This window comes from Periplaneta americana, chromosome 2 (assembly GCF_040183065.1).
Source record: "Periplaneta americana isolate PAMFEO1 chromosome 2, P.americana_PAMFEO1_priV1, whole genome shotgun sequence".
Classification (NCBI taxonomy): Eukaryota; Metazoa; Arthropoda; class Insecta; order Blattodea; family Blattidae; genus Periplaneta; species Periplaneta americana.
The window spans coordinates 18,429,878-18,444,670 of record NC_091118.1 but is presented as its reverse complement, the minus strand read 5'-3'; the positions used below and the strand labels follow the sequence as shown (position 1 = coordinate 18,444,670).

The window sequence follows — 14,793 nt, the reverse complement described above, 5'->3', positions numbered from 1 at the left end:
GCTGTGAAATTTGGACTCTCACTTTGAGAGAGAAACAGAGAGGTTAAGGGTGTTTGAGAATAAGGTGCTTAGGAAAATATTTGGGGCTAAGAGGGATGAAGTTACAGGAGAATGGAGAAAGTTACACAACACAGAACTGCACGATTGTATTCTTCACCTGACATAATTTAAACAAATCCATGGCGCTACAGCCCGTGAAGGCCTAGACCGACCAGCCGGCTGCTGGCCTCACGCTCACATGCCGAAGAAGAGGTGGACGATCATCCAACCAGAATGGAGGTATCATGTGGTTAGCACGATGATCCTCCCAGCCGTTATAGCTGGCTTTCACAACCGGATTTCGCTAACTATCGTAGCTCCCCAAGTGTCCCCAAGTGCATCACGATGCTGGGTGGCACCGGTCCCATACACTGGTCGAAATTTCATGAGAAAATTTCTTCTCCCATGGGACTCGAACCAGCGCGCATTCCGTAACGCGAGTCCTAGGCAGGATGCCTTAGACCACGACGCCACGGCGCCACCTGACATAATTAGGAACATTAAATCGAGACTTTTATGGATATATACAACTCAATAGACATTTACAACTAGATTCATTACTTTTTGCAGAAGATTTAGCTCTGGTGGCATCCTCAGAAGATGAATTACAACGTTCAATTTTTAATTTTAACAAAATTGGAATTAAATATGATATGAAAATCAATAAAGGAAAAACTAAAATTATGTGCCTAGCAAAATATGTTTAGATACAAAAATATTAGAAAGAGTAAATTATTTTACAAATCTCGAATACACATTATCTTTTTTCGATGAAGCAGATATTTCACAGAAAATTTCTAAATACACCAAAACAATGGGAATAATAATTAACACCATTATGAAACCTTTCCTAGCACAAAGGCATACTAGAATTCGCCCATACAAGACCTTGGCGAGACCTGTACTTTGTTACGGCAGTGAGGCATGGACATTGAGGAAGAAAGACGAAAACAGAATAACGGCTAATGAAATGAAATTTATGAGATATACAGCGGGATATACGAAATGGGATCACAAACGCAATGAAGATGTAATGGAAGAATTACAACTAGAACCTGTAATTAATCACGTAAAACATTATCAGAACAACTGGGTAAATCATCTGCATCGCATTCGTAGAGATAGAATCCCTGAAGTCATGCTCCACTATCGTCTAAACGGGAAGAGATCTCTCGGTCGTCCAAAGAAGCACTTGATTGAAAATTCAACTGTGAGATCGTAACATGCCATTTGGCCTAATACTTGAAGGGAAGAAGAAGAAGAAGAAGAAGAAGAAGAAGAAGAAATCCAGACGTTTGAGATGGGCAGGGCATGTAGCACGTATGGGTGAATCCAGAAATGCGTATAGAGTGTCAGTTGGAAGACGTGAGGGAAAAAGACCTTTAGGGAGACGAAGGCGTAGATGGGAAGATAATATCCAAATAGATATTAGGGAGGTGAAATATGATGATAGAGACTGGAGTAATCTTGCTCAGGATAGGGACTGATGTCTGCATCTGTGGAGTAACGGTCAGCGCGTCTGGCCGCGAGACCAGGTGGCCCGGGTTCGAATCCCGGTCGGGGCAAGTTACCTGATTGAGGTTTTTTCCGGGATGTTCCCTCAACCCAATATTTATTTATTTATTCATTTGTTGATGAACATAACAGGCAAAGCCCAATTACAATGTTCACGACTAACAAATTAATTGATAAAACATAAACAAGGAAAAGGAAACATACACTTATGAAAAACTGAAACATAATAGAACAAAGGGAAAGAAAAAAAGAGAAATTGAAATAAGGTGTGAAAGTAGCTTCAAATTAACTAACAACAATATTCTGTAAAATATGATAACAAATAATTCTGTATCTAGAGAAATTCATATTGAAAATATCAACATTCGGATGAGGATGTAATTTATTGTATAACTGTAACATTTGGAAAACTGGGGAATTTTTGTGGGATTCAGTATTTGTCCTTGGTATGTAAAACAAATTTCGAAATTTCGTTTTAAGCTTAGGTGCATATAATGTTATATAATAAAATAAACCAACACAGTCCAACTTATTGTTAATAATTTTATAAAGAAAGTTTAAAGATTGACAATTTCGTCGAATTTGCAAACTAGTAAAATGGAAATGTTGAAGCATTGTAGCATAACTCTCACAGGTAGGATAATCATTATAAAGTCTGTAATATAACCATTTTAGAAATTTATTTTGAATTTTTTCTAGTAACAGAATATATTTGTTAGTAACTGGGTTCCAGATAACAGCGGCATACTCTAATTTAGATCGAACAATGGAATTATACAAAATTATTATAGTTTTCACTTTGAATTTACAAGAATTTCTCATAACAAAACCTAAACTTTTATAGGACAAATTTATAATATTATTAATATGACTATAAAATGTAAAATTGCTTCTAAATAATATACCTAAATCTTTATGTTCATTTTTTGCTGGTAAAACTTTTGCCTCTATTTTATATGAAAATTTAATTGTATTTTTCAATCTAGAAAAGGTCATATGTATACACTTATTTATATTAAATAACAATTTATTATTAATACTCCATATATGTAAGTTTGTAATATCTGTTTGAAGTAGCTTACAATCTGATATAGTTTTGATTTCTTTATACAATTTAATATCATCCGCAAATAATAAAATTTTAGAATGTTGTACACAATTCACAATATCATTAACAAACAATAAAAACAATAATGGACCAAGATTGGAACCTTGAGGCACACCAGAATTTACCGTAAAAGGCTTAGAAGTATGTCCATGAAAGTTCACAACTTGTACTCTTCCTTTCAAGTATGATTTAATTAACGATAGCAATGAGAGGGAAAATCCATATTGTTTCAATTTCGATAAAAGAATATCATGGTGAACCTTATCAAATGCTTTCTGAAAATCTGTATAAATAACATCAACTTGTAATTTATTATCTAGTTGGGAGGAAACAAATTGAGTGAAATGTAGTAAATTTGTAACAGTTGATCTTCCAATCATAAACCCATGTTGATCATGTGAAATTGATTTTGCTACGTAAGTATAAATTTGTTTATATATTAATGATTCAAATATTTTAGCTGGTGTCGATAAAACTGCAATAGGTCTATAATTTTGAATTTCGTTAATTTTACCAGACTTGAATATTGGAGTAATTTTTGTACATTTCCATTCTTTAGGGAAATATCTGTGTTTTATAATGAGATTGAATATACTAGTTAGTGGTGATACTAAATTATCTGCACAAGCTTTAAATACATAAGGTGGTATGCAGTCTGGTCCTGCAGATTTTTTGGGACGTAATTGTCTTACAGCACATTTTACATCTTCATGTGTAAAATACATTATGTTTAAGAGATTACAATCATTGACTATATCAGTTGATACATCACACACAGGGTCCACATTATAAGTGGGTTCAGTTGAAGAATAAACAGATTGAAAATAGCTGACAAAACCTTCACATATGTCATTCAACAATATGAGCAAATGCTGGGTAACTTTCGGTGCTGGACCCCAGATTCATTTCACCGGCATTATCACCTTCATATCATTCAGACGCTAAATAACCTAGATGTTGATACAGCGTCGTAAAGTAACCCAATAAAATAGAAAAAAAAATAAAGATAGGGACTGATAGCGGGCTTATGTGAGGCGGCAATGAACCTCCGAGTTCTCTAGAAGACACTAATTGTAAGTAAACAATAATAGTAGTAGTAATAATAATAATAATAATAATAATAATAATAATAATAATAATAATAATTTATTTTATTAGGCTATTTTACGACGCTGTATCAACATCTCAGGTTATTTAGCGTCTGAGTGAGATGAAGGTGATAATGCCGATGAAATGAGTCCGAGGTCCAGCACCGAAAGTTACCCAGCATTTGCTCATATTGGGTTGAGGGAAAACCCCGGAGAAAACCTCAACCATGTAACTTGCCCCGACCAGGATTCGAACTTGGGCCACCTGGTGTTACGGAATAATAATAATAATAATAATAATAATAATAATAATAATAATAATCAATGTTATTCTGGTAATTTCAATTCTGATTTCTGCAGTAATGGAAGGTTTTTAAAAGTAGCCCTGAAATAACGTACAGTACATTCTGAAAACTTTAACTTGTTAAAGTGACGCGCTTGACAAATCCCCTGTGAATGTTTCCTTGCTTGACGCCACATCGATGCCGCGAGTGGGTGTCGCAGCGCGCATGCGCGTGTATGTGCCGATACAATCGAGAAGCGTGATGTTTTCAGTCAGACAGCGGGGCTCGTCGGTCCCACAACAGCGTGTCTCGCGTCCAAACTTTCAAAACATCACTACAAGTGCCAGTAGACTATGAATGAACTGTTGTGTTTGTAAAGAGGTTTTAATTTTGCATTTGGTTTAGTCTAAACACAAATTCCGTGCTGTGAGGAACTCCAATTCCTTGAACGGACCGACATTTGTGTCTGCTATCTGGTGTGACCACAAGCATGATGTTCAAGCAAGTGCTGGACGTTGACAAAGTGATCACACAACTGCTCGCCGGTCGAAAGAAGACGAACAAACAGGCAATTATCCATGTTCAATTTACTACCTAGTTATTAAATATCAGTACTTAACTCTGCATTAATCATAGCCAACACCATTAATATATAGCGAAAATGCATGCAGTCAAGAATATTGAGTGTGCATGAAATTATTACATTCAAAGTAAAAATTACAGAAATAAACATATAGTGAAAATAGTATTTTGTTTACATACGCTCAACTTACGCGACAAAAAGTCTAAAAGGGTTGCCTGGACAACTCTATCAAGGAAAGGAATCTTAACGTGCTTTAAATCTATGAAAAGCCCCCCGATTTACTTCCCTCCAGAAGAGAGCCATGCTAACAGTTTCGATCGTACTTAACGATCGATCTAATTTGAAGCAACCTTAAATAAAAAAAAATACTGCTACTGCTGCCACCACTACTGCTGCTACTGAAATGCTACTACCACTACTACTACTGCATATTACTACTACTACTATTACTACATTGCTGCTGCTACTACTACTACTACTACTGCTACTACCACTACTACTACTACTACTACTACTACTACTACTACTACTACTACTACTGCTACTACTACTACTACTGCTACTACTGCTACTACTGCTACTACTACTACTACTACTACTGCTACTACTACTACTACTACTACTACTACTGCTACTACTACTACTACTACTGCTACTACTACTACTACTACTACTACTGCTACTACTACTACTACTGCTACTACTGCTACTACTACTACTACTGCTACTACTGCTACTACTACTACTACTACTACTGCTACTACTACTACTACTACTACTACTGCTACTACTACTACTACTACTACTACTGCTACTACTACTACTGCTACTACTACTACTACTACTACTACTGCTACTACTACTACTACTACTACTACTACCACTACTACAGTACTGTTACTTACTTACTGGCTTTTAAGGAACCCGGAGGTTTCTTTGCCGCCCTCACATAAGCCCGCCATAGGTCCTATCCTGAACAAGATTAATCCAGTCTCTATCATTATACCCCACCTCCCTAAAATCCGTTTTAATATTATCCTCCCATCTACGTCTCGGCCTCCCCAAAGGCACTTTTCCCTCCGGCCTCTCAACAATCTATATGCATTTCTGGATTCACCCATGTGTACTACATGCCCTGCCCATCTTAAACGTCTGGATTTAATGTTCCTAATTATGTCAGGTGAAGAATACAATGCGTGCAGTTCTGTGTTGTGTAACTTTCTCCATTCTCCTATAACTTCATCCTTCTTAGCCCCAATTTTTTTCCTAAGAACCTTATTCTCAAACACCTTTAATCTCTGTTCCTCCCCAAAGTGAGAGTACAAGTTCCACAACCATACAGAACAACTGGTAATATAGCCTAACTGTTTTATAAAATTCTAACATTCAAATTTTTTGACAGATACTACTACTCTTATTATTATTAATATTATTATTATTATTATTATTATTATTATTATTATTATTATTATTATTATGTTCAACTGTGTAAGCAAGTTTTAATCCTACGGCCTTAACTCTGCCAGGTTAAATAAAGCCATTATTATTATTATTATTATTATTATTATTATTATTATTATTATTATTATCATTATCATTATAATTATTTTCATAATAATTATTACTAATTATTATTATTATCATTATTATTATTATCATTGTTACTATTATAATAATTATTATTATTGTTATTGTAATAATTATTATTATTATTACTATTATTGTTATTATTATTATCATTATGCTCTTAATTTCCGGTCTTTCTGGGAGATCTCGACACTTTTAAGAAAAGTATCCATTGGCGAGCATAAGTCCAAGTGAAAAAAGTTCTGAGATCTGTGTTCACTGTGTTTTTAGTCTCTGTGTAAATGAAACTCGTGGCCCCAACTTGTGTTTTACGCTCACAGAAGGCAGTAAACACAATACATGTGAGTTACACTTCTCTTTCCGGTCATGAGATATAATTAAGGCCGTGACATCTCTATATTTGTATTAGTTTCAAGTCGATTGAAGTTGAACACAAGACGCTGGACGTGTTTCAAGTACAGGCAGCGGAAGCGAATTTGACACACGCCTAAGCAATCTCTTTCCGTGTTTTGTATACGATTATTGCGTATTATAAACTCAAGATAATACAATCACTGTATATAAGGGCAAAGGGAGTCATATTAATGTTTGACGGAAACTATGCAGCTTTCATAATTAATGCCCAAACCCTTCTTGGTAACCCAAATATTTAAAAACAGTGTGAATATATTTCATTTAATTTTGGATTTATCTCCTCTACAATCGAATATCTCGAAAACACATTTCGATAGTAAATAATCTCATCTCAAAAGTGAATGATCTGCAAGATGATATAAGCAAAAAGGTGTGTGCGAAAATGTATGTATGTATTTATTTACACTGCAAGTGGGCAAGCACCCGGTGGCAGTGGTATACACAATATAAGCAATACACAATAAAATTACAATACACAATACAATTATACAATACAATAGTACATTATGCAACGATCCTTTAATGAAGATAATTAAGAAGTGAGTAAGGATATTTATGAAACGAGCGCAAGCGAGTTTCATAATTTTCATACGAGCTTCTTAATTACCATTATAGGCGAGTTTCATACGACTTTTTATGCTCGACCATATTTCTAACATGATATTATTAATTTTAATTGTATCTGACCTTCGGCAATGTTCCGTATGTTGTGAGATGTGCGCAGACGCGAAAGTATTGATTTTTTCCGAGGAACAGATATCCACATTGACCTTGCTAGGCCATAAGAACTTACAGAGATAACATTGAAATTAAATTAGATATTGAAAAACGAGATGACAAATTGAATTTATTTGAATATTATTTACAATTAACGCTAATTATTATAGTAACAGAACATAACCTTCGGCGACAGTATTGGATTTCCAGCCTCCGTGACTTTTCGCTAATTCTCTTTCGATTGCATATCCGAGAATAATCGATACTTGCGGTTTTATAACGGTAGAAAGCTGACGTGTCATTGGCTGAGCAGTTGTAACCTGAGTCGTCATTGGCTGAAAGACCTGACCTTTAATGAGTAGGTGTACTTTAATGACATGCATTAAAGGTCTGCTACCAGGTGTATAATTACTACGTTTCGGCATGGTCGAGCATAAATACAATTATACAATGCACAATACAATAAGAATACACTATACAATTGAACACAATAATTACAATTAATAATAATACATAAAATAACCTACATATATATAGGCCCTACATAAGTTTCACATTGGTACTGATAATAGTCTTTCACTTTACTCTCATCTCACTCACTGTAGTGGCACTATGACGCATTTCACTGACACTTTAGGACACATTTCTATGACCCTCTATAACACATTCCACTGACACTATAGAACATATTTCATTTACACTATAAATTATCACTCATCGGAACACAGTAATACAAAAAAAGGTGGTTTCAATTCATTATGCAAAATTGCAAGAGTTTTGTCAGATGATAACTGCGATTGTTATCAACTTGGTGTAGAAATGAATGATGTGAAATATTTTACATAAGCGCCCCTGGTTTCAGCCGATGTAGAACGCAGTTTTTCCGCATACAAGGTTATACTATCCGACACTCGGCGTTCATTTTCATTTGAAACTTTGAAAATGAATGCTGTTGTTTTTTACAGCAGGAATCGAAACCAGGCAAACAACATGCAAGAAAAGCAAGGTACGGAAAAGATGTGATAAATAATTTAATGTAATAACTAAATATAGGAAAAGCAAAATTTATTTATTTATTTATTCATTTATTTATTTTTTATTGCTAGTAAGTTTGAAATGAATACAAATTAATAAATACAATGAAAGATAAACTAGCCCACTCCTGAATGAGTAAGACTCGTGCTCAGGAGGGGATTCCAATACAGACAAAAATAAAATTAAAATTGAGAGTGAATACAGATTAAATAGTGTTTAATATATTTAAACCCAAACTATAAATCCAATATAATTTTCTTTACTTTTTTTATTAATTTGGAGAGGATTCATGGTTGAAATATTATTGGAATAAAATTTGTTCGCCATATACGTTTTCGGCATTCTAAAACTGTAATGCAAAACTCTAAATAAAAAAAAAAAACATGTTTTCAGGCTTATGTTTTACCACATTTGTGACAATTTAAGTATGATTTATTATTCTCAACCACCAGCATTTTAGATATTTCCGATATTAACTCTTGTATACAATAATTGTATTGTCTTGATTTTATAACACGCAATAATCGTATATAAAAAACGGTACGTGCTTGCTAGGCGTGTGTCAAATTCGCTTCCGCTGCCTGTACTTGAAACACGTGGACTACATTCTGTCTGGCGTCTTGTGTTGTATGTATGTATTTATTCACACTGCAACTGGGTATATACCCGGTGGCAGTGGTAACTAATTACACTCAATAATGACAATTAATAATAAACTCAACTAATAAAAAGCAATAAATAATAATAATAATAATAATAATAATAATAACAATAATAATAAAATAATAATAATAACAAGGAGCATCCTAAATTACAGTAAATGAAGCATGGCCACTTAAAATAACATTTAAAGTAAATCTAATTTGTATCTTAATCCTAAGTTCGAACTAAGACCCACGACTGTGACAGGTTCATACCTACACAAGTACCTTTCGGCATACACTTATTTCGCTGTCAACTCTCTCACTGCACTGATTCTACCTGATTTCACTAACACTTCTAACCATTTCACTGTTCAAATACACCATGTCCCAAAAAGTACTTTACAACTTTGATGTGTTGTAATTCGGTCTGTAATCGTCATAGAGGACAAACCATGGTTTATATGATTCACCAACTCTTGAAGTTTTTTTTTCTGTTTTTGTTTTGTTAATCCACTTCAACATGCGCACCTCTGGTGGTGCGTACAACGTCAAGGCGAAATTCCAACTCTGTCCATACTCTCCTTAGCATATCGATGTCAACTGAGGCAATGACAGCTCTTATTCTAGCCTTCAAATCATCAAGATCAATCACACGAGTTGTATAGACTTTGTCTTTGACAAACCCCCACAAAAAGAAGTCCAGGGGTGTCAAGTCTGGGGATCTGGGAGGCCACGCAATTGGACCTCCCCTTCCGATCCAAAGTGCGGGGAATGTGTTGTCCAGGGTCCGTCTCACTTCTAAAGCCCAATGTGGTGTTGGTTGAAGCTCAAACAGTTGTGGTATCGCATGCAGCTCCAACATGTCTTTGTAAGTTGTTGCATTAACTGTTTGTTCAGCAAAAAGTAATGGGCCTATAATGCAGTCAACCATCACACAACACCAGACATTGACTTTGGGACTGTCACGAATCACCTCCCTTACCATATGTGGATTGGTTGAGCCCCAGATTCTTACATTGTGTGTGTTGACCTTACCGCACACATGGGAAGTTGATTCATCCGAAAATGCCACTTTGTTCAGAAAATTGTTATCATCATCAATTCTTGAAAGAATATCCACAGCAAATTGCATACGCAAAGGTCTGTCGTTCGGTTGCAGTGCCTGTATCAGTTGTAATCGATATGGATACAGACTCAGGCGCTTTCGGAGTACCCTGTGTGCTGTCGAGCGAGGGATCTGCAACTCTCGCGATGCCGTTCGAACAGACTTCTGCGGTGATCGCTGGAAAGACAGCCGTATTCTTTCAGTGTCGTCTTCACTTGTTCTTGGCCTGCCCGTATGGTAATTTACAATTCATTTTTATATTTCAATATGCCTAGTGAATTATTAAATAAGTATATAATAAATTTTCAGTCTTAAGACATATCAACTTGCAAATGTTTATTTGCTATTTAATAAGATATATGAACGTTTTCGCCGTTTGGGGCATCTTCAGATATAACAAAAACATATAATCTGAACCTATGATAATAATAAATTATGCAAATAAATATGTTATTTGCATAATTTATTATTATCATAGGTTCAGATTATATGTTTTTGTTATATCTGAAGATGCCCCAAACGGCGAAAACGTTCATATATCTTATTAAATAGCAAATAAACATTTGCAAGTTGATATGTCTTAAGACTGAAAATTTATTATATACTTATTTAATAACTGCCCGTATGGTGCTTAACATCCACACCTCCTGCCTGGATTAAGTTGTTGTACCACTTTCTTATGGATGGCCGAGAGGTGGGGGTTTTCGGTATCGTGTTCTGAATCTCCTCTGCACCTGAATGTCTGATCTGGTTTCAATAAACCACTCCACGCACTGAGCTTTTTCTTGTACAGATGCCATTTTTTTGTTCAAATGTTCTTGTCACCTGGAAAAGAAAAATCAGTCAGTCAGTCAGTGACATAACAAAACTTCAAGAGTTGGTGAATCATATAAACCAGGTTTGTTCCTCTATGTCAATTACAGACCGAATTACAACACATCAAAGTTGTAAAGTACCTTTTGGGACACAGCCACTTTACTGACACCAACACACTTCACTTACACAATAGACTTTACTGACACTACACACTTCACTGACACAACACACTTCCTCACTGATAGAACACTTCAAATAACAAGATATCAATTACACCCTTTAAATAGTTTTACATCCTTTAAATAGTTCACCTTCACCTTCAAACTAGTCCACACCTGTGGAGTAACGGTCAGCACGTCTGGCCGCGAAACCAGGTGGCCCGGGTTCGAATCCCGGTCGGGGCAAGTTACCTGGTTGAGGTTTTTTCCGGGGTTTTTCCTCAACCCACTAGGAGCAAATGCTGGGTAACTTTCGGTGGTGGACCCCGGACTCATTTCACCGGCATTATCACCTTCATTTCATTCAGACGCTAAATAACCTTAGATGTTGATACAGCGTCGTAAAATAACCCAATAAAATAAAAATAAAACCTTCAAACTAATACAAATATACCGATGTCACGGCCCTAAATATGACATACGATCTTTAGTTTATTGTATTTTGACTGGACATGCACCGATGAGAAATTCACATATGACCAACGTGAGTAAGAGTATTATACAATATTTCAGGAGAAAAATTTGTGTTGTAAATGTGTTTTCAAACTGTCAGAATAGGATGGAAAAGCAAATACAGGGATTTATTTTCCGACAGAATCTTGAGTACGTACAGCTGCCGTCCTGTTACTTGGCGCTGTCGTCGTGGAGCAAGAACTAGCCATCTGGCTCTCGTTACTCGGGCTTTACACAAATAATTTATTTTCACAGCTTCTCCAAATCTCTCAGATTTTTCGTTCTGGATGAGTTATCACATTTCCGTTCTGAATTTTGGCTCCTTGTTCCGGAGCTGAATTGCTACCGCCATGCTCCATCGCCTGTTATGATTTATTCCGAGGACTTTGTGTTTCTTGGAGCAGTTTCAATAATCCCTGGCATATTCGAGCGTTCTTTTAACAAGTTGTGAGAAACAAACTCTGTGAAGATATCCCTTTCATTCCAAACTTGGACCAAAGTTCTGCATATTTCCTCCATTATTACGTAACTAATTAAATGAAATTGACTCGTGGTAATATTTATTTCCATCTTCATTTTTCTTACCTCTTTTTAATGTCAAATTAAATAGAGTGCGGAGTAAAGGAGGACATATCTTTGCATAAACACTAAACACACACACATTACAGAAAGAAAAAATGTCACTCTTTTGAAAAATGCCATTAGATTAATTTTATTAGTAGTTAACTCCATATGTAGATGAAATTATTGGGGATCATCAGTGTGGTTTCAGGCGTAATAGATCGACTATTGATCAGATTTTTTGTATTCGACAGATATTGGAGAAAAAATGGGAGTATAAGGGTACAGTACATCAGTTATTCATAGATTTCAAAAAGGCTTATGACTCGGTTAAGAGAGAAGTTTTATATAATATTCTTATTGAATTTGGTATTCCCAAGAAACTAGTTCGATTATCTAATTAAAATGTGTCTTAGTGAAACTTACAGCAGAGTCCGTATAGGCCAGTTTCTATCTGATGCTTTTCCAATTCACTACGGGCTAAAGCAAGGAGATGCACTATCACCTTTACTTTTTAACTTCGCTCTAGAATATGCCATTAGGAAAGTTCAGGATAACACAGAGGGTTTGGAATTGAACGGGTTACATCAGCTTCTTGTCTATGCAGATGACGTGAATATGTTAGGAGAAAATCCACAAACGATTAGGGAAAACGCGGAAATTCTACTTAAAGCAAGTAAAGAGATAGGGTTGGAAGTAAATCCCTAAAAGACTAAGTACATGATTATGTCTCGTGACCAGAATATTGTACGAAATGGAAATATAAAAATTGGAGATTTATCCTTCGAAGAGGTGGAAAAATTCAAATATCTTGGAGCAACAGTAACAAATGTAAATGACACTCGGGAGGAAATTAAACGCAGAATAAATATGGGAAATGCCTGTTATTATTCGGTTGAGAAGCTTTTGTCATCTAGTCTGCTGTCAAAAAATCTGAAAGTTAGAATTTATAAAACAGTTATATTGCCGGTTGTTCTGTATGGCTGTGAAACTTGGACTCTCACTTTGAGAGAGGAACAGAGATTGAGGGTTTTTGAGAATAATGTTCTTAGGAAAATATTTGGGGCTAAGAGGGATGAAGTTACAGGAGAATGGAGAAAGTTACACAACACAGAACTGCACGCATTGTATTGTTCACCTGACATAATTAGGAACATTAAGTCCAGACGTTTGAGATGGGCAGGGCATGTAGCACGTATGGGCGAATCCAGATATGCATATAGAGTGTTAGTTGGGAGGCCAGAGGGGAAAAGACCTTTGGGAAGGCCGAGACGTAGATGGGAAAATAATATTAAAATGGATTTGAGGGAGGTGGGATATGATGGTAGGGACTGGATTAATCTTGCTCAGGATAGGGATCAATGGCGGGTTTATGTGAGGGCGGCAATGAACCTCCGGGTTCCTTAAAAGCCAGTAAGTAAGTAAGTAAGTTAAGTATAATGAATATATTCCGTGTGTAAATAAAATGAGTATTTTAATTCTTTAAGGAATGTAAAAACAATAGTCTACAGGTCTAAGTGAATGGCAAAGTAAGAGATATGTTAAAAGGTAATATTTTCATATATCGATACTGTCCTCGGAAATTGTGGAAAAATCTGGTAACCTTAATATATAGTCAGGGTGCGATTAAGATTTCTGATGAGGGGGGATAGAATCCTAGCTAGAGAATACCATACATAAAATTATTATTATCCTCATTCGATACGGCTCAACGCTTGGTCGCACTGAGTGCTTGTCTTGCATCTTGGTCATAATAATAATTATATCCGTGAGCAGGCTTAAGATAAGATGTGTAATTCCTAAGTTATTGATTGTTGTCAGCTTGCCGGTGATGGTAATACATCAATATTATTTTCTCTGCTTACTTTATACTTTATGAAGTACATATACTCGTATTAAAACAATTATATTTTGTGAGGGAGGGTTAGAAGTTATCCCTGGCAGGGATGTTAATATGAATTTATGAGAGGGGGATAACTTTCCAACAGGGGGGAAATCCCCCTATCCCCCCTCGTTAATTCGCAACCTGTCTGTAGTAATAGTGTAACTTTAGTGAACCTGTGAAAGCAATAAATAATGATAAATAGACATCGAGGGCCGTATTCATAGACATTTTTAGCGCGGGCTTCCGGTGGATGATCAGCGTTTTTCGTATTCATAAACCAGTGTTAGCGATAGGATATGATTTGAATTCTGTACAAGTAACCAGTGGATAGCCGGGGCTAGCTTAGTACGCTCGTAGCGCGTGCTGCGAAATGTCTATGAATAGCACCCCGAATGTTTAAGAAAATGCCTATTTTATTCAAATGTTCATATTTAAAGGCTTTTAGTAGGCATTCTGATGAAGTTTAATCTTGCCTTTTTTTTTTCCTTTTTTGCCGTTAACGCCTGTTTTGCTTTAATATGTACTTTTTTGCCATCTTTTTTGCTTTTATATATGCACTTTTTTGCCTTTTTCTTCATATGACTACTCACTCAACAATACTGCATTTATTTCTGCGTTCGAAACTAAGGATTTTGCAGCTCTTTTAGTAGCTATAGATATGGGACACCCTGTTGTAATGCAGCATCGTTGTTTTGCTTACTCCGGAATCGACCTTGTCCTTCTGACTCCAGCACTGTGTTG

At 35.8% G+C, this 14,793-nt stretch overlaps 1 protein-coding gene across 2 annotated transcripts in view; it reads left to right on the top strand.

The window, feature by feature from the left end:
* Positions 1-4,318: 4,318 nt before the first annotated feature.
* Positions 4,319-14,793, top strand: part of LOC138714715 (serine/threonine-protein phosphatase alpha-2 isoform-like) — a 65,053-nt gene continuing 54,578 nt past the window's right edge. For both annotated transcript variants that reach the window (XR_011336065.1, XM_069846798.1), the window contains exon 1: positions 4,319-4,602. Coding sequence is in view for 1 of the 2 variants with exons in the window: in XM_069846798.1 (XP_069702899.1) it covers positions 4,525-4,602 (78 nt within the window). In the remaining variant the exon portion in view is untranslated. The remainder of the gene's footprint in view (positions 4,603-14,793) is intronic.